This window comes from Caenorhabditis elegans, chromosome IV (genome assembly GCF_000002985.6).
Source record: "Caenorhabditis elegans chromosome IV".
Taxonomy (NCBI): Eukaryota; Metazoa; Nematoda; class Chromadorea; order Rhabditida; family Rhabditidae; genus Caenorhabditis; species Caenorhabditis elegans.
Genome location: NC_003282.8, coordinates 7,405,559 through 7,423,593, shown reverse-complemented (window position 1 = coordinate 7,423,593; position 18,035 = coordinate 7,405,559). Strand labels below are relative to the sequence as shown.

At 35.1% G+C, this 18,035-nt stretch overlaps 3 protein-coding genes and 11 non-coding genes across 16 annotated transcripts; 11 read left to right on the top strand and 3 right to left on the bottom strand.

Moving 5' to 3' along the window:
- The first annotated feature begins 854 nt into the window (after positions 1–854).
- B0496.15 lies at positions 855–988 on the top strand. The gene has a single exon (NR_056194.1). It is a non-coding gene; the product is annotated as an Unclassified non-coding RNA B0496.15 (non-coding RNA).
- Positions 989–1,079: 91 nt separating this feature from the next.
- On the bottom strand, positions 1,080–2,381 carry srtx-1 (G-protein coupled receptors family 1 profile domain-containing protein; the record flags this gene model as incomplete). Its single annotated transcript, NM_001380323.1, has 6 exons — positions 1,080–1,231; positions 1,278–1,533; positions 1,575–1,787; positions 1,839–2,072; positions 2,121–2,197; positions 2,246–2,381. 6 exons carry the CDS (start codon positions 2,379–2,381, stop codon positions 1,080–1,082), a joined length of 1,068 nt encoding a protein of 355 aa, NP_001367364.1.
- A 97-nt stretch (positions 2,382–2,478) lies between these two features.
- On the top strand, positions 2,479–2,607 carry B0496.17. Its single transcript, NR_056193.1, has one exon. It is a non-coding gene; the product is annotated as an Unclassified non-coding RNA B0496.17 (non-coding RNA).
- A 911-nt stretch (positions 2,608–3,518) lies between these two features.
- Positions 3,519–4,476, bottom strand: B0496.6 (uncharacterized protein). Its single transcript, NM_068781.2, has 3 exons — positions 4,281–4,476; positions 3,884–4,228; positions 3,519–3,832 (listed from the first exon to the last, which is right to left on the bottom strand). The coding sequence occupies exons 1-3, from the start codon at positions 4,440–4,442 to the stop codon at positions 3,623–3,625; spliced, it is 717 nt and encodes a 238-aa protein (NP_501182.1). The 5' UTR covers positions 4,443–4,476; the 3' UTR covers positions 3,519–3,622.
- A 377-nt stretch (positions 4,477–4,853) lies between these two features.
- On the bottom strand, positions 4,854–18,012 carry egl-19 (Voltage-dependent L-type calcium channel subunit alpha; the record flags this gene model as incomplete). 3 transcript variants are annotated; one of them, NM_001027908.6, is made up of 17 exons in its annotated part: positions 4,854–5,934; positions 6,638–6,919; positions 7,193–7,448; positions 7,628–7,736; positions 8,892–8,996; positions 9,499–9,635; positions 9,784–9,888; positions 10,063–10,562; positions 10,838–12,240; positions 12,287–12,410; positions 12,500–13,346; positions 13,565–14,571; positions 14,625–14,764; positions 15,288–15,393; positions 15,448–15,611; positions 17,372–17,463; positions 18,006–18,012. In NM_001027908.6, 17 exons carry the CDS (start codon positions 18,010–18,012, stop codon positions 5,685–5,687), a joined length of 5,634 nt encoding a protein of 1,877 aa, NP_001023079.1. The 3 variants fall into 3 exon arrangements, with proteins under 3 accessions (NP_001023079.1, NP_741442.1, NP_001368449.1); NM_171379.6 differs by lacking the exon at positions 6,638–6,919 and having other exon boundaries at positions 4,862–5,934; NM_001380322.1 differs by lacking the exons at positions 7,628–7,736; positions 8,892–8,996; positions 9,499–9,635; ... (9 more) ...; positions 17,372–17,463; positions 18,006–18,012 and having other exon boundaries at positions 5,685–5,934; positions 7,193–7,383.
- Positions 5,574–5,594, top strand: 21ur-15006. The gene has a single exon (NR_056192.1).
- C48A7.12 lies at positions 7,013–7,231 on the top strand. Its single transcript, NR_056191.1, has one exon. It is a non-coding gene; the product is annotated as an Unclassified non-coding RNA C48A7.12 (non-coding RNA).
- Positions 7,121–7,141, top strand: 21ur-8227. Its single transcript, NR_131568.1, has one exon.
- C48A7.8 lies at positions 9,035–9,178 on the top strand. The gene has a single exon (NR_056190.1). It is a non-coding gene; the product is annotated as an Unclassified non-coding RNA C48A7.8 (non-coding RNA).
- Positions 9,320–9,441, top strand: C48A7.11. The gene has a single exon (NR_056189.1). It is a non-coding gene; the product is annotated as an Unclassified non-coding RNA C48A7.11 (non-coding RNA).
- C48A7.6 lies at positions 15,765–15,905 on the top strand. Its single transcript, NR_056188.1, has one exon. It is a non-coding gene; the product is annotated as an Unclassified non-coding RNA C48A7.6 (non-coding RNA).
- Positions 16,056–16,189, top strand: C48A7.7. The gene has a single exon (NR_056187.1). It is a non-coding gene; the product is annotated as an Unclassified non-coding RNA C48A7.7 (non-coding RNA).
- On the top strand, positions 16,380–16,400 carry 21ur-8639. The gene has a single exon (NR_056186.1).
- C48A7.10 lies at positions 17,520–17,669 on the top strand. Its single transcript, NR_056185.1, has one exon. It is a non-coding gene; the product is annotated as an Unclassified non-coding RNA C48A7.10 (non-coding RNA).
- Positions 18,013–18,035: the final 23 nt, after the last annotated feature.

Genomic DNA, 18,035 nt, shown 5'->3' with positions numbered 1-18,035 from the left:
TCCTCTTACAGGTGTTGTCGTCGCCCTTGGGAAGTTCGCCTTTCACTGATTCTTCCGAGAGAACAAAAAATCAGAAAAAATGCAAAGAATGACGAGAAGATGAAATTATGATTTTTAAGAAGTTGGGAAAAAAAACTGAACAGATAATTGAATCTCAAGCGATGCGTACGATGTAAGGTGTGGTGCGATGATGAAAAGCCAAAGGATTTTGGAGAGCTTGAGCAAACTTTTTGCGTCTCCCGGTGAGCTCCCGCGCTGGTGAGAGACAGACTGCGCACAACCTACCACCCGCCTAGACAAGGATAATCAATGTAACGACTTGTTTTTTTTTGTTGGGAAAAGGCAGAGAGGGAAAATGAACGGCGATGAGCACTGAACGGATGAAACTTTCAATGACCGGTTCAGCTAATTGAGATTTCAAAATGATCTGGCTAAGTAATTTGAAATTGCGAATACTTTGAACAAAACTTGAAAAATGTTTTTGTTTCTGTTTCTAGCAGTAAACAAATTAATTTTTTAACATGTTTCAACCACCCTAAATATACATTTTTTCAAATTAATGTTTTACATTGTGTAATATATAGACACTTTGTCTGACTTGTTTGACATTTATCCATTACCTCATTCTCAATTTCACTGGTTTTTCATTGCACAATCCATCGGCTCGTTTTCTGTATGTTTATCAAGCCCGTGTGCTCTGCTCTTTAAACATTATCCTCCAAGCAGGTCAAACATATGATTCCTTTTTTCTTGATTCGCCCACTTCTATCTTGATTATCCCTTCCGTCAACGCAACTCATTTTTAGAAACAAATTTTTAAATCTTTATAAGCTCACAGGGAGGAGATTTAATATAGGAACCATAAGGTTTTACTTTCGAAAAAGTCGATGTTGTTTTACGAATTGAACTTTGCTGGAAAGTAGATAAGTAAATATTTATTTACAATTTTCATGAAATTGTGTTAAAATGCAGATGCAGGATAAATGCTGTTAGAAAATTGGAAGAAATGCTTTTAAACACCGGATGTTTCAGATAATGCTAAATCAGAAATATTTTTTAATAAAAGTAAAAAGATGAGTTCATTCTTGATAGTAGAAGCTGACAGATCGTTCATTTCCAACCGGAAGCCCCGCTTCTCCAGTAATATTTCCAGTCATTGAATACCAAGATCCAAATGGATTGGGTGATCCATGTCTATCCAAATGAGTAGCTCCATCTTCTGGTGGATCATCTGAAAAAGAAAAAGCGTGGAAAGAAAATAAAAGGACATCACCCACTTGCACTTTGCCATTTTCTTTCAGTATTCTCCGAGTATCGATTAAAAAGTGAATAAACATTTGATTGAAATGAGCTGAGAATCAAAAAATGCCACAGTGGCTGAAAAATAATGACGAAAATCCAATAGGAGACTCGAATAATATGATCCTTAATTGCAATCAGTTCGTGGCCTTCCGTTGTACGGGCAATTACAAGAAGTGGTACATGAACAGATAGTCCAGAGAGAAAACATCGGATGAAAATTGTTGCGAATAACTGAAAATTAAGTTTCACAAAAATAACTGCTTAAAATTTACCTGTTTGGTTGTTTTTCCTTCTTCTGACCAATTGTAACTCCATTTATGTTTTGATTGTCTGATACAATACAGAACAATATTCAAAAACAGAATTCCAACACAAATAATTGGACTCCATTGTACCGTTAAAATGTGTTTCAGATAATACTCTTCTCCCACAACTTCGTCAAAACGGCATTGGCTCATCACACGAACGGAACTGTTGAATCGAGACTGCAAATTTTAAATTTTCCAAGCATTTTTTCTGATTTCTTTTGAAATTACATCGAGCGGAAATACCCATCCTTGAACTGAAAGCCCAGTAGATGCAAAAATGAGAAGAATAAAAAGTTTCCAGTTAATAAAATAAGAATAAAATTTTCCATATGAAACTGGAAATATAATTTGAATCAGTCGGTCGATAGCAAAAGCGGCGAGGAGTAGAACATGAAGATAGTCGGTTATTAAAAATATTGGGACATTAATTGCACGGAGAAGACAATCAAACGGAGATATTGCCTGGAAAATCGGAAGTTCTTAACTAGCCATATTTCCTATACTACTTACTTCAACAGTATTCCCATAAATAGTCACAATAACTCCGTAAAACCCATCGATCAATGTACCAATTCCAGAGAGAAGATCTGAAATTATTTGCTACAATTTTATAAACGGAATGCTTAATTTCTCACCTGAAATTGCAAAGCATAAGCAAAAAATTAGTGAATTTTTTGTTTCCTTTCTCATCACAATAATTATCAAAACAGAGCTCGCAATTATGGCAAATCCGATGACTGGAAGTACTTCGTACAAGAGATCTTCCAACATTTTCTGAAATTAGACTGTTTTTTTTTGAAAATTGTAGGGTTTCGATTTTATATTCTGTTCACATTGCTAAAGAAATCGTATTTTTGAAAAACGAATGAATACTCGCTAAAAGTTCAATGCAAGCCTTCAGTTGAAGTACCATGCCGAAGTAATTGGAGAATTGAGAAACACTGGACACAGCTCACTTATTAATTTTTTAGAAAAACTGTGTTTCTTAGGAAGAGCAATATGTAGTTGGAAGTAATATCTTAGTCTTAAAGCAATATAATAGAGTGCGGAAATAAGAAAATTTTAGTTGAAGGCGATATGAAAAGAGAGAGGGAGGTTTTAACTTATCGCCGGATTTGGATCTCTTTATCACCATTTGATCGGATTTATGTGCACTCAGATTATCAATTTTCTGGTTGTTTTTCCGAAAGAAAATCGCGATTTTCAGCTTTTTCGAGGTAAAAACTGAATGATTTATCAAACCCAGAGATAATGTCACGACTCGAAAATGACTTACTTGGAAGTGTCATACAAAAACGTAATCTTTTGGATTTGGAGGTTTGGCTACTCAAATTGATTTGAAATGTGTCAACTGAATCATATGTGTTTTGAAAAAGTTTTCTGTTCTATCGATAAAGTAATTATTTGAACATATTTGTCTCGTAATCTTTTTTGTTGAATTTTTCAGGATGATGATTTGAAAATTGAAATCGTAACGTTTGAAACGAAAAAATTTCGCCTTTTGACTTTTTGGAAGTTTAAAAATTTGAGGAGCTAAGCCATATTATGAATCAAATTATGAATTTAATTATGATTATAAATTTGATTACAAAAAAAACGATATTCTTTTATTGATTTCTTAGTGGTACTAATTTGTTATTTTACTGATTGTTAGAGTAAGAACATACCGCAGTGCCAGTGGGACGAACCATTGATATTAAAACGTCTCGTTTCTGTTTGAAATTTGAAAAAGTTAGTTGATCATCTAGACGCTGCATTTTAAGGCAAAAATAGTCAACTGATATTGTAGAAAAATAAAAATTGATATATATCTATAGATGGTTCCACCCTCGCCTAATCCCGACTTTTCTCCCCGCAAAAATAAATCTTCTTATCTATCAGAAGGTGTTTTGATAGCTCAATTGATTGTTAAACTGGATATCTTTATTTTGGAATATCACTGAAGAAAATAAGTAAATCGAAAGAAATGGTGAATGCAAAAATTAAAAACAAAGAGAAGATCGATTTCAATTTTACTTTTGATTTTTTCTCTCAGTTCTTGTAGTTTCTTTGCGGAATGGTCCAGTAATAACTCGATCAATAACGGATCCATTTGGAGAAAGAAGTTCTTCCTCTTTGTAATATTCTTCAATAACTGTCACTTTTATATCGGAACTTTTAGGTTCAGATGGAATTGGCAATGGTGATGGGGTAAATGTAATTTGAGTTGTGTCTGTTGCTACCTGAAATTAATCTCTTAAAATGATTTTAAAATTTGATAAACATTCACTAACATCACATTTTGGAGAAGGACCCTCAGAGATTGCAGTTCTCATTGAATGACTTTTTGCAATAGAATCCCTTCGAGATTTATTCGAATTTTCAACATCTTTTTCAATAAATAAACCATTAGCGATTATCTGGCACACAGTGTAAGGTGGCATGAAGAAAAATAAAAGGAAGAGAAGCTTCAGTACGTAGTAACACGGAATACCCTCCAATGAACGATCGAAAAGTGTTATTCCACCAAAAATAGGAAAATAAATGAAAAACGATTCATCGCTTGGTTTTTCGTCAGGATACACGAATATGAGGAGAAGAGGGATTCCGATAAGAGTTGAGTTCGCAAAGAAATGAGCCTGAAACATATAATATGATGTCTCAGAATATACATTTTTGTGTGGAACTGACCTGATCAGTGAGAGTCAAAATGGTAAATAAGAGTCCACAAAGTATTTTTGCAATTGTCACTGGTTGCATGCCTGAGAGATCTGCCAAATGTGCCAGATAACGAGCAGTGAAGTGATTTTTGTCATAAATACGACATTCGATCCATGCAATAGTTTCGCTCATTTCTTTAAAAAATTACTGATGAAAAAGTAAAATGAAACAAAGTGTGGGTGCAATGAATACTATCTTTTTTCTACGTGTCGATCCCTTTTTAGGAAATATTCAAAAATTAAAATAGAAAATCACAGAAGGAAACAACACGTAACAACATTTTAATGAGAATTTAACAGTGAATAGTTTTTCAAAACATTTGAAGCGATTTCAATAAGCACATAAATTTGGTAGGACGAGCACTTTGAACTAAAAACTTAAAAAAGTTATCTGAAAATATTTCATTGCATTTTTTCATTATCATAGAAGCTCGTCAAGCGGCCCCAAAAGTGAATTTTTGCAGACTTTTGGTGATTTTTTTTTGGTAAGATGGATGATTTTGAACGTAAAAAATCCGCAATTTTTCACTTAACTCAATTAAAAAATTCTTGAATTTATAATTTTTATTAATACAAATATTATTAAAACAATGTCATATGTCATTATAACTGATAAAACAAGAAAAGCACCACGAATTGTTGTTGAAAATCAAAATAAATGAGAAAAATGAACTATTAAAAGGATAAGCAGATACTGCGTAAAGGATGGGAGGGATGAGAAAATGAAGAGGAAGTTTTTGACTTAGAAATATGGGAAAATAGAGATATATATTAATTGAAAGAAAAAGGGGAAAGAAAGATACATTTAAACTTCAAATAAGAGTAATGAACGATTCTAAGTGAAATCGCAGAAAGGCCACTTTTGATCAGATTTGGTTTTTTGTGAAAAAAATGAATAAAATGATAACTAGAGGACTTCTGGACAATATGCAAGTTGAGTTATGAAAGCGAACTCTGTGAGCCAAATATCCATCAGCCAACTAGACAGAGATATTGAGCATTTTTGAAATGGGAGCAGGTTTTGGTAAGATTAAATGAATTATACAGTAAACAAAAAAAACCAGTACACAGACAAGATGGGATGGGGGATCATCTACAGGGAAGATTCGAGTTGGGATGATTGAGGGAAAAAGAAGAAAAAGATGAATTCTAAACTCGTACAAATTGAATGAGGTGGTTTGATGAAAACGGGAGAGGAGGCGAAGAGATTATTTTATATGTTTCTTGAGGGGCACCTATTCAGTTCAATTTTTCTAACTCGTAATCGGTACGATATAATGTGAGGGAAAGGTTTTCATTTTGAAAAAAAAAGTTTGGAAGAGAACGATTGTTGTTTTTTTTGTGGTGAGAAGAATCTTCTGGAAGATGATGGTTCTCAAAGAGTTGTAACTAAAAGTAGATCTTCTTGTGATCCTCCGCGTGAATCATGCTGCCGAGATGAATTTTCGGCGGGTCGTAAAAGTGCGCTTCGAGAGTTTTCATTGATATCTCTGATATCATGCATTCCAACATGTTGCATTAATGGAGCTAATGAGTCTGCTGCCAAGTCAATTTCCTGTTCACCAAGTGAATATGCTTCCTCAATTTCTCGTCGAGCGGCTCCGACAATCCGAGCGTCGGCGTACCTGAAGATTTAAAAACTTTGATTATTGGAATCATTGAATCTCATTGAGCACCTATTCATAGGTTGGTTAGTATAGAGAGAAGGAGGAGGATGGGGTAGAACTTGAACTGAGACTCTTTCCAAGAGACACCACACACCCGATTTTGGTTAGCAGTCAGCCACTTTTCTGGTTAAAAAATCGTTTAAAATGGATCTGAATCAATAGGAGGAGGAGTGGGGTAAGAATCAGTAAAGAAAGGGTAGGAGAGTGAGAAGGTTTGAAAGGTCAAAGCCATGCGAAAAATTAAAAAGGTAAAACTGGAAAAGACCAAAACTAGCTAGAATCAATGTTAATAGTATTACTGTATGTACCTCTAATTGTTGGGTGTGTGTGGATAAGTGATAATAATTGAGTTTGATTAACAAAATACCAGTGAAAACTTCCCAGTGTTTGTCTGTGAGAACTTAATTAGAAATATGTGCTCCCGTTGAATTACCTAAAGTTCTACAGTTTTTTTTTCATATTTATCAAATTCCTTTGCAAACATTTTTTTATCAAAACAATGTATATTTTCAAATTTAAATCCCAAACTCCTCTTTTTGATCAAGACACCATATAAATGACAAACCAAAGTGCGAAAATCGGGGGAATAAGAAAAAATTAAAAATGAGTATAAATGCTCAACCAACCAAACCATGCTAACAGCCTCACATATTTCACTTACCTTCCAAGTCCTAATGATTGCCCGATCAGTCGATCAACAGGTCGTGAATCTTCGGCAGGTCGGAGAACAGGTCGAGATGAGAATGGAAGTCGAACAGACTTTCCTTCTCCAACCGGCCTATAAGTACCTTCGTAGGCTTCTGATGACATTCCAGCGAGTGCAAGAGCGGCTCCCCGAGCAACAAGCATCGGTTCTCGTAGATGTGGGTTTCGTCTGTCAGATCGATTTGACGGTCCACCACTTCTCATCCATTGCTCTTCTTCATCGGGATCAACAGGCAGACTGTAGAGAAATAAAATGATATTGGGAAAACTTATACACGAAACACAGACTGATTTTTGCAGGCTTTAAAAAATATCAAAACTTTCCAAAAGTTGAAATAAACGACAGTAAAGAGTATTGGGTTGTTTTGAAAATGTTTTTAAAAATTATTTTTACTGTTTCAGAGAGAACTTATTTTAAACCCGATTAAAAAAATCTTAATGAAGCTGCAGAGATGAATCTGAGATCAATGAATATCCACTTTTCACAATTTAATTGATCACTCAAACTCACTTTCTATTGGCAACAACCATTCTGCTTGATTGATCGTAACCAGCTCGATCGCCAGTATCCCGATACCTGGGGCCGTCGTCCGTCTCATCGTGAATATGATTTGCGTACGGCGGAAGGGCGGGAAGACGTCGAGCTGATCCATTGACAGGTGGAAGATTTATTGATTGATTGATTGGAGCTCCACGATGCATTTGTGATGGTACTGGTGATCCTTCAGCGCCAGCAAGTGAATGAGTTGGAGAGAAAGAGCGTGGTTCTGGAATTGTTTTGTATTTTGAAGAGAACTGACTGACTAACTAACTTCGCTTGTTCTTTTTTGAATTTCTAATTGTGACTGACAACTTGAGAAAAATTCTTGTTTTAACTGAGCTGCCCAAACTTTAAATCGTTTTAGAAAACTGTCTAAAAATTTTTATGATTGAAAAAAAAACTCACGGAATGGCAAAAGTGTAGAGCCCTTTTCTATACGTTCGTGTTCAGTAGGAGATTTGGATCCGGCACCAGATAGACGATGTACCAAATTGTTGAAAAGAGAGTGTGGTCTCTGAAAGAATTTCAAATTGAAGTAGAGGTTTCAACTGTAGTATACGACGTAGTATAATGCAGACTTGAGATTTTTCAAGTGTGCTCAAACGACATCATTTCAAGTTTCCTCTTAGTAAGCCTTTTTCCGCATTCCCTCTTTTTAAAATAATAAGATTGACATTTTTGTTTTGTTCCTCTTTTTATTAGGAAATCTAATTAACTGCTTAAATAACTAGAATATTGGTATTTGCAAAAAAATATATAGCATAAAGGAGCCTCAATCAAGTGACTGTAATCACATTTGTTAGACTGCTTGTTTTGGTTTCACATGTGTTCTGAAAGGAAATGAGATATTCTAATTCATTTTTTAGTCTACTAAGTAAACACATGGCCATGAATCTCAGGAAAAACTGAATGTGGAGATGAAGAAATAGAAAAAGACTAAGAAAAAGCATGAAGAGCATCATCATCATTTTCTCATTTCCTGATTAGCTCAAGCTCATGAAATGAGTGAAGCAAGTGAAAATGAGAAATGAATAAAATAATATTATTCCAAGTTATTTTAGTATTCAGTTTTATGTTATGCCTATATTATCGCATCGAAAAAATATCTGAAAACTAAATATTTATTTTGTATTGCGATTAGAGTTGTTATTATAATAGAAACGTCTCCCTGATTTTTTAAAATTCCAAAGCGCTTCTATTTGGAAAAATACTCGAATGATCAACGTGCTGTCGCAGATTCCCGCCGAAGTTTGACTTATAAAAATTGGTGCAATAAACGTTTACTTTAGTTTGATGTCACGATAGTTTTCTACAGTCTAAAATTCACAAAAACTGCTTGTGAAGTAAAAATTTCGAAACCACGTATTACCGATTCAGATCAGGGGTGCTCGTAAATCAAATTTTCGGCAATTGCCGAAATTGCCGATTGCCGGAAATTTTTAAATGCCGCGCACCCCTGATTCAGAGGTAAATTATGGACGGTAGTTTCTGAAAGAGATTAGCTGGCCACGTGGCTCTAGTTTTAAAATTTTAGACGTAGTCGAATGCATTATCTCTGTAGGAGTTCAATTAGAAACAAGTGCATTGTGAAAAGAAAGAAAAGAATGCACAGGAAGTATGCGTCGGCAGACATACTATGTTCCCGAATACTGAAATTAGACAAACTCACTCTGTGTTGAGGCTCTGGTTCGTCAAAGTTGAAGTCGGTCTCCAAGTTTCCAGAAATCGCTCTTTTCAATTCTGGTCCGATCTCGTGTAGCGTGCGGAGTCCGGCCTGAAGTAAAAAGTAAATAAATATACTGGAAGAAAGTGGAAGAAATAGAAAGAAGCTCCTTCTTCTTCCTCTTCAGATCGGACAAAAGAGGAGAAAGTGGGCGGAGCATCCTGATGCCAGTGGATGCTCATTTTCTATTCATGAATGAAGTCCGTCTTTGTCGCCTTTCCGTTGAAAGAAATTTCGGAAGACGGAAAAAACTCTCAACTTTCTTCACAAGTTTAGGATTTTCCAAATAAATTAAGTTTAAGGAAGAAGAAGAAGAAAATGAAGTTTAAAGAAGATTTCCAAAAAAATTGCAAAAAAAAGGGAAAGTGCATCGATCGACGTTGCAAAGAAATTTGAGAAGATGAAGAAGAAGAAGGGGAAGCATCTTCTTCTCCTTCTTCTTCTCCCATTCCAATTTCAACTGAAGAAGGGAAAATTGAAGACGTCCGCAAACCACTTCTCAATTTGCGTTTTTTCCCCTTTTTTCCAATATATCACATTTCGATCCTTTTACCTGAAGAGCCATCGCTTGAGGTGTTTGAGCTGGTAAGACACCCTTTGCTTCCATCTCTTTTCGCTTCTTGAAACGACGGAAATAGTCTTGAATGAGGAAGGTGGCATAGAATTTTCCAACGGTCACATCATCTTCTTCTGCAAATAAGAAAAGTAAGATGCGTTGTGCTAATTTGAATATCTGGTATTTTTAGATACTAATGTCAATCTATATGCTAAACAAGTTGCTATTCTGCAGATATTATCTAGATGGTTCAAAAAGTCAGAAAATAAATTAAAAACTTACTTCCTGCCGGTGGAACAACCTCATCCAACAAATCCTTATGAGTTCGTTTCCAAATTCGTTTAATTGCTGATCGCAGCTGTTCATTTGCTTCGTCGATGTTTCCTTCTGAAAAACCAAAAAAAAAGTATTTAAACGGAACCCCTCATTTTTTCTCCTCTAATCCAATTTTTTCTCATTAGACACAGGATTACTGCCATAATCTTTGTTAACCCCCTTCGTAGGTCTTTAGTGAATACTAGTTGTTTTTTCTAGACTGGGAGAATACAAAATATGACGTACCAGTATAAATCTTCAAATTGGTACGAACGAGAGCAAAAAGAGTTGCATTGAAGCATACAGTACCATCCGAGTTCAAGGGCATATTCATTGATACCAATCTCTTACAGGCCAATCGATGAGGACACAGTTTTCCAAATCCAAGTGGAGGAGAGATTTTTCGAAGAAGTGTGACGACGTCAAGATGTTTAATTCGTCCTTTTGCATCTGGATCATATTCAGACCATAATCTTACAAATTCTTCCAAATGATGTGGCCCAAGAATTGACCAATCTCTTGTTAAATAATCGAAATTGTCCATGATAACAGCTACGAAAAGATTGATGACAAGGAAAGAGCAAAGCATGAAGAATGAAATGAAGTATGGATATGCAAAATTGTTTCCACATCTAGATTCGTTGAGGCCTCCTTTATGGTAATCATCAGACATTGGATCACATCTGACATCTTCTCGATCCGAACACGAAAGCATGATATCTTGCCAGGCTTCTCCAGTTGCTGATCTGCAATTTCAGAAATATATTTGAAAATTAAGAGTATAAGTTTTCAAAGTATAGCTTTCTAGATTCTTCTATTTTCTTTCTAGATGTTTAGCAATTTGGAACTTTTAGTTTATTACGAAATCATTTAAATTCATGTCCTAATTATTCTATAACTGAAAATATGTGAATCTATTCCAAGAAAGCATTCTAGGTGAACTCACAATCACGTGTTATTACTCTGAAGTACATAATTTGTTGTTAATAAATAATTAAATAAATAAAACCTTAATACTAACCTGAATAACACCAAAATCGCTGCAGGGAACGAATGGAAGTTATTGTTCCTGTGTATAGATGTTGAATCGTCCAGTGCAACTTTTCCAAAGAATTGCATTCCGATGACAGCATAAATGAAAAAGAGCAAAACGATGAGCAAGGCGACGTATGGAAGAGCTTGAAATGATTTCATGAATGTCCATAAAAGTGTTCGAATTCCTTCTCCTCTTGAAAGCAGCTTCACGAGACGCATCACACGGAACAGACGGAAAAAGTTGATTGAAATAAGATTTGTTCCTCCTGGATTCAATTTTCCATATGTGATATCAATAAATGATCCGACAACAACCAACAAATCAAAGACATTCCATCGATCGGAAATATAATTTTTCGGATTCAATGCAACAATCTTCAGAACAGCTTCAAATGCGAAAACTCCAGTGAAAATCAAATTGAACACATCCAAAAAGTCTTCGAATCCTCTCGAACTTGGATAATGCTTGCACGCCAAAGATACTGTATTCATGACGATAATCAGAAAGATGACATACTCAAAAGCTCTTGATGTGACAAACCACCAAACTCTGTATTGTAATCTGTTTCGTGGAATGTATCTTCTGTGTGGTTTAGCTTTCAATGCAAATTCAATACATTTTCTTTGATTCTTGTCCAATTCACAATTCTCGTATTCACGTTCTCCTTCATTTTGGAATGTAACGATAACGAAACCTACGAAGATGTTCATCATGAAGAATGCGATGACAATGATGAAAGCAATGAAGAACAAAGCAACAGCTTGTCTTGAATTATGTATAGGTCCCTTATCTTCTTCATTTGAATCAATTGCAACATAAAGAAGTTGTGGCCATCCTTCGAAAGTTGAAACTACGAAAAGTGAAATCATCGCATCTCCGACGTTATCAAAATTGAAGTCATTATTCGACCAAACTCTTTTCTTTGAAACTGGTTTTGTTGGATCTCCATCTTCATAATGAATATATTCTCCACGGCATTCTGCTTCTGTCATTTTCGAAAGATCATTGCAAAGGAAGAATGTTCCCTTGAAAAGTTGAACTCCGATAATTGCAAACATGAATTGAAGCATGAATGTGACCAACATGATATTTCCGATAGTCTTTACAGCAACAATTACACATTGTACAACATGTTTCAAACCCTTGGCTCGGTTAATTGCACGAAGTGGACGGAGCACACGGAGCACACGAAGAATCTTGACGACAGACATTGCATCAGTTCGAAGTACAAAAGATGTTAATGATACTGCAACGACGAGGATATCGAGAAGATTGAATGCATTTCGACAGAATGATCCTTTGTGGAATACCAAACCAAATACGATGACTTTCAACGTGATCTCAACTGTGAACACAGACGTGAAGAAGTAGTCAAAGTAATTCAGAATCTGAAAATTTAAACATTGGAAGTTTTAGTACAAAAAGAGGGCAAACCATATTTCTAGTTGAGTTTGCTTGTAGAGGATCTTCAGCAGCTAACATAGCAGATGATACCAAAATACAAAAAAGAACGGCGTTGGTGAAATATGAATGATTGACAACCATGTTGCAAAACACTCTGAAAGTATGAAAAATAAAAATATGTTACAGAGAGAGTCGTTTCAAAAATCTAACAGAAAACTTTTGAAGAGAACTCGAAAAGCTCACCGAAAAGAGTTGGTATGACTGAGAATGAAAAGCGAAGAAGCCTTTGGAATCGGTTTGACCGTACTTGCAGCAGGAACTTCACTCATTCTTCTCGGTCTTGCTGATGTCATTTCTTCATCTCCTTCTGGTTCATCCATTCCATGCTCTTCACCTTCATCCTCTCCTTCCTCAAATTCTTCATCTTCACCTTCAATTTCTTGTTGCTCTTCTTCTTTTTCTGCATTTGTCAGACTGTCTGCATCGGCCAAATTATCGACAGCAATAGCCAAGAAGACATTCAGTAAAATGTAATTACCGCAAATGAACAGAACAATATAGTAGATACAGACGATGACTCCAAGTGTTCCAACACCTCCAAATGATTCAATTCCATGATACATTACAGTATTCCAATCTTCACCAGTAAGAATTTGGAATACTGTTAGCAATGCTTGAACGAATGTATCGAAATTGGCTCTTGGTTTTGGTTGTTGTGGATTGAAATTGAATTTTCCTCCGAAAACTTGCATTCCCAATAAAGCAAAGATAACAATGAACAGGAAAAGCAGTAACAGAAGGGAAATGATGGATCGAAGAGAGTTCAAAAGTGAAGATACCAAATTACGAAGTGATGTCCAGTACTTTGTAACTTTGAATATTCTCAGAAGACGTGCTGAACGCAGCACAGACACTCCAAGTGGCTTCATAAGATCGAAATAGACAAGCACAAACTCCAAAATCGAACTGATAACGACGAAACAATCGAATCGATTAAATTGAGATGTCGTGTAAGTCGTGAACCCAAGCGAATACATTTTCAAGAGCATTTCCATCGAGAAAAGGATTACGAAGAACAAGTTTGCCATTGCTGAAAAATTTCAATGATTGTAAATCAAAGAACCTCGTACTAGTTTTATCTATAATAGATCAGAAAAGTGGGGAGTTTGTCCAAATGTGATGTTTTGGTATAGATTCGAATCAAAATTTATTTGAAAAAAAATTATACGAAAGTTTTCCAAATTATTTTTCATAATTTTTTTAAAGATTAAAACTAATTAAAAACTCTAAAAATTAAAAAAAACTCACTTTGGAAATGATCGAGCCATTCGGATTGTCCATAATGTTCAGATGTTAGTACTAATGTATTGAGCAACACAAGAAGAATAACCAGCCAATAAAATGTTTGACTTTTGACCAATCTTCTACAAGCTCTTCGACATCTCCTATTTAATTTTTCTAATCGTTTCATTCTAGCTGCCCATTTACTCGGTCTAACATCTTCAACTCGTTCTTCTCCTTCTTCATCAGCTTCTTCTCCAACTACAGTTTGTGCAACTGGTTCATCTTCTTGTTCATCTTCATTCACTGGTTCAATATCTTCTGCTTGTGTGATCCAGTCGAGATATCCTTTCAAATCTTCTTCAAGTTGTTGCTTTTCTCGAAATTTTTGAAACAATCCTCTCGCTCTTGCCTTTTCTCGTTCTTTTGAGAATTCTCCAGACAAGACTCCCAAGACAAGATTGAGTACGAAAAATGATCCAAGAATGACAAGAGTGACAAAATATATCCACGGCCACTCTCTGCCAACAGCATCATTTACCCAGTACATTACATCTGTCCAACCTTCTAATGATACACATTGGAATACTGTAAGCATAGCAAGTCCAAAGTTATCAAAGTTCGTGATTCCATTGTTTGGACCAGGCCATGTTGTGTTACTTGAACATTCCCATCGAACACCCATATTGGTTAAAGAATCAGATGGTTGACATTTGAATGCACTTCCTTCTGTATCAGTACCACAAGGTGTTGGATCTTTTTGCGCTAATTGTCCAGTTGCTGGATCTATACATGTTGAATGAAGTTTTCCGCAGAATAACTCTAATCCAATAATAGCATAGATCAAAATAACAAACAGAACCAATAAGGCAATGTGGAGCAAAGGAATCATGGCTCGAAGGATGGCGTTGAGCACAACTTGTAAACTTGGTACTCCTGATACAAGACGAAGCGGTCGAAGTACACGAAATGCTCTCAAAGCTTTTACATCGAATCCTTGAATTGACATTTTTGATAATATGGTACTCACAAGTCTGAAATTTTTGTTCTAATTGTTTTTGAAACTTCAAACCAAAAAACGACTCACCCTATGACAACAATAATAAAATCGAGAATATTCCATGCGTTTCGAAGATATGCACTGGGATGAAACATAAACCCCATAGCCACTATTTTGAGCACACATTCTATCGTGAATACGACAATGAACACGTATTCAATTGTTTCCTGTAATTTGAAGTAACATTTATAATTGTTTCCATAAAACAGTATTAATGAAGTTTTATTGCTAGATTCATCTTTTGTATGTTTTTTTTTAATTTTGTGGGAAACCTGAGATTATTAATTTTAAATTTCTATACTTTTTTTTAAATTTTGAGAATCAATTTTTTAGAATTAAAATGGCTTGCAATTTTATTTTAATTTTCAATAATAAATTTTTTTGGCTCGACTCCTTGGTATTTTAAGTTTTAAAACTGTTTCTCAAATTTTACTGAAATCAAAAACATAAATGCAGGGTATAAAAATTATTAACAATTTTGAAATTTCGATTTTTTGTCTTTTTAACATTATATTTTTATTTTTGATTTGCATTTTGTTATTTTTGGAAAAAATGTATCTTATAAGTAACTTTTCAATTTTTTGAACAAAAAAATTAAATAAATTTTTTCTGAATAATGTTCATTATTTTATCACCCTTTCGGGTTATTTGGCAACATTCACCATATTTTCAATTTTGAAAAAAACTCACAAGTAATGTATTTTTATAGTCTGAATCTTGAGCAGGATAGGGTTGATAGATGGCTAGAGCGATACAGTTGGCACATATCATAAACAATATTAAAAACTCGAATGGTCTGAAAATGGTTTTGATTTTAGTAAAATTGAATTTAGAAAAACAATAAACTTACTTCCATTCAACAATACTGATGCACAATTTTCGGATGGGATTATTCAAGGAGAGGCAAAGAAGTGATCGTTCGGATCTTTCGACGACGTTCGTTTGTCGAAGAGGTTTCCGTTGTGCGGGTCGTTTCTTTGTGGCATCTTGTGATGATGAAGCTGCCACGGCGGCCTGAAATTTATTTTTTGCTCATTCAAATAAACTTCTCTAGATTTCACGCTTGATTAATAACTTGTTGTTGATACTCGGTATTTTTAAATTTTGGTGTATTTTTTTCAACTGGGTTCCCTCATCATTTTATTGTCTTTCCATTTCTTGTTTTTATGTGGATAATTGGAAAAAGATGTGAAATCGGTCAATGGTCGGTTTCAAATTTCAGTTTCTTCTCCTTCTCTCAAGAAGTCGCGCGACTGAGCTGGCATAGAGGAAAGAGCTTCTTTCCTTTTTCGCAAAACCCATGAATACGATCATTTGTCAATTTGCATAAGATCTTTCTCTTTTTCTCACTCATTCTACCAATAGGCTCCATCATAATACACAAAAAGATCCCGCCTTCTTCTTTTTTATTGTTTTGTTAGCATCTCTCGGCTTTTTTTTCTTTCATACTTACTTTGGTGGATGGATTCAAAAAGTGGATCCCTTTGGATCTTATTGAGAGAGAAAAAGAGAAAAAGGGGAAAGAAAAGTGGAGAAAAAGAACAAAAAGAGCAAGAGAAGGCACCATTCAACTTGATAATCATATCCACATTGTGCATGAAATGTCTTTTTTTCTTTTTATGTTGAAGAATGCAAAGTCACTCGTTCAAAGAAAACTAGAAATTGAAAATATCAGAAATTGGATGGCATGTTTTCCGAAAAAAAGTGATTTATTATCAACTTCTCAAATTTTATCTCTGTTTCAGAAAATCAATAGATAAAAACAAGCATGTTTCGAAATGTTTCATATGAAAATTGGTTGACTAAAATAAAATTTCAAGCCAATGGAACCAGAAAAATCTTCGCATTTTCAGTTCTCATAGTACAGTAAGCTAATTGATTTTTAAAATTCATCTGTGATCTTTGTCTATTCTCAGATTCCAAAAATGCACAGGGAGGTGTCACATATCTTTTGCATGACTAACAAGGGTCAATTTTAAAGATCTGTGTCACTCGGCACTCCCTCATTTTGTACCAAACAGATATTTTGACTTCACAACAAGATCACCATTTTCCACCCTCAATTTATTTTCTGCAAGTATCTGCGTCTCTCGAGAGCTCCCGCATATTACACTAGAGATGATACACACAGACACGTACTGCGGATTTGCCTGTGTTCAATCAGAAGAGTTCCTGGATCATAGAGAGAGTACGAGACAATAAGAGAGTCTCTTAACAACATTTTGTGTTTCTAACACTTCCAAAAGAATATGTCACTTACATTAAATCGCATCCAAAGTAAAGGACCTAACCCGTCAAAATATCCATAAATATCGGCATAAAGCTCACGGGCATGGTAACGTATAGTGGGCATCTGACTATAAATGATACCATAAATGTGGTCCCTAGCCATTTTATACCATTAAAAGCTACCGGATATTAAAAGTGGTAACATTGTGCTGCTGGGATTGATGGGGTCGCTGACCCTCAGGATCTACCAATTTGGATGCGATTTATGGGATTTAATAACGGAAGTCCAGTGTCTTGATATGAGCATAAAGAAGCTTTTTAGGTCAAATGAAAAATGCTTGTTGACTTTCAAGGATGACATACTAGGCCCTACAGCAGGTATATTTTCAATAATTTTTGAAATCTGTTGGATCTATCCAACAGATGAAGATTCTTCTTGCTTCGTAAGAATTATCAGTTTCCACTCTTTTTGCACACTTTTTTCCCAGAGATTTCCAAAGTATTTCTTTACAATTTTTCAAGTGTTTGCAAAATAAAATACTAACCTGTAATGTCTGCTGCCACAGATCGGTTCTCTCCTGCTCATCAGCTGCCGCCTGCTCCTCGTCCTCCCCCGATGACATCATACTCGCTAACACTGAAATAATTAATAATAACTTATCATTCTCTACATATCTTCACTGTCTTTCTCCACTCCGTTCACTTTTTCTCTTCGATTTTTGTTGGTTGCGCGAAAACTCGAAAACAAAAGCAAAGAGAGTGCAGATGTGGAGTACCACGACCACTTGAGCCGAACCACCACCCATCACAAATCTGCCCCCGGAAATCAGAAATGAAATCAGAAATACAAAAAAATAAACTTTTTTATTCAATTGGAAATTTACTAGTTATAACTATAGTTACGGCAAGCTTTGAATAAGATCTGGATGAGCGCTGATCTTCGACTTGATTTATTTTTTTTAGATTATGAAATTCTAGAAAATCCGTATTATATTGCACATCCGAAGCTAGAATTAAAAAAAAAAAATATTTTAGATATGACTTTAATAAGAACACCAATAAAAAATCGTTTAGTACGGTAGACTTCGGCAGTTTGATTGTCTTCAGAATTTCTTGTGGGTCGTGTACTTTGTAATTGTTGTGCAGATAATTTTATAAAATGAATTAAAAAATTCTTACCTGACATGATGGACACAGGTTAACGCTCGT

Coding starts and splice junctions, on each gene's coding strand:
- B0496.6 (NM_068781.2), bottom strand. CDS start 4,442: ATGAGCGAAACTATTGCATGGATCGAATGTCGTATTTATGACAAAAAT. Junction 4,229..4,280: donor TTTTGACTCTCACTGATCAG/GTCAGTTCCACA, acceptor TATATGTTTCAG/GCTCATTTCTTTGCGAACTC. Junction 3,833..3,883: donor GTCCTTCTCCAAAATGTGAT/GTTAGTGAATGT, acceptor GATTAATTTCAG/GTAGCAACAGACACAACTCA.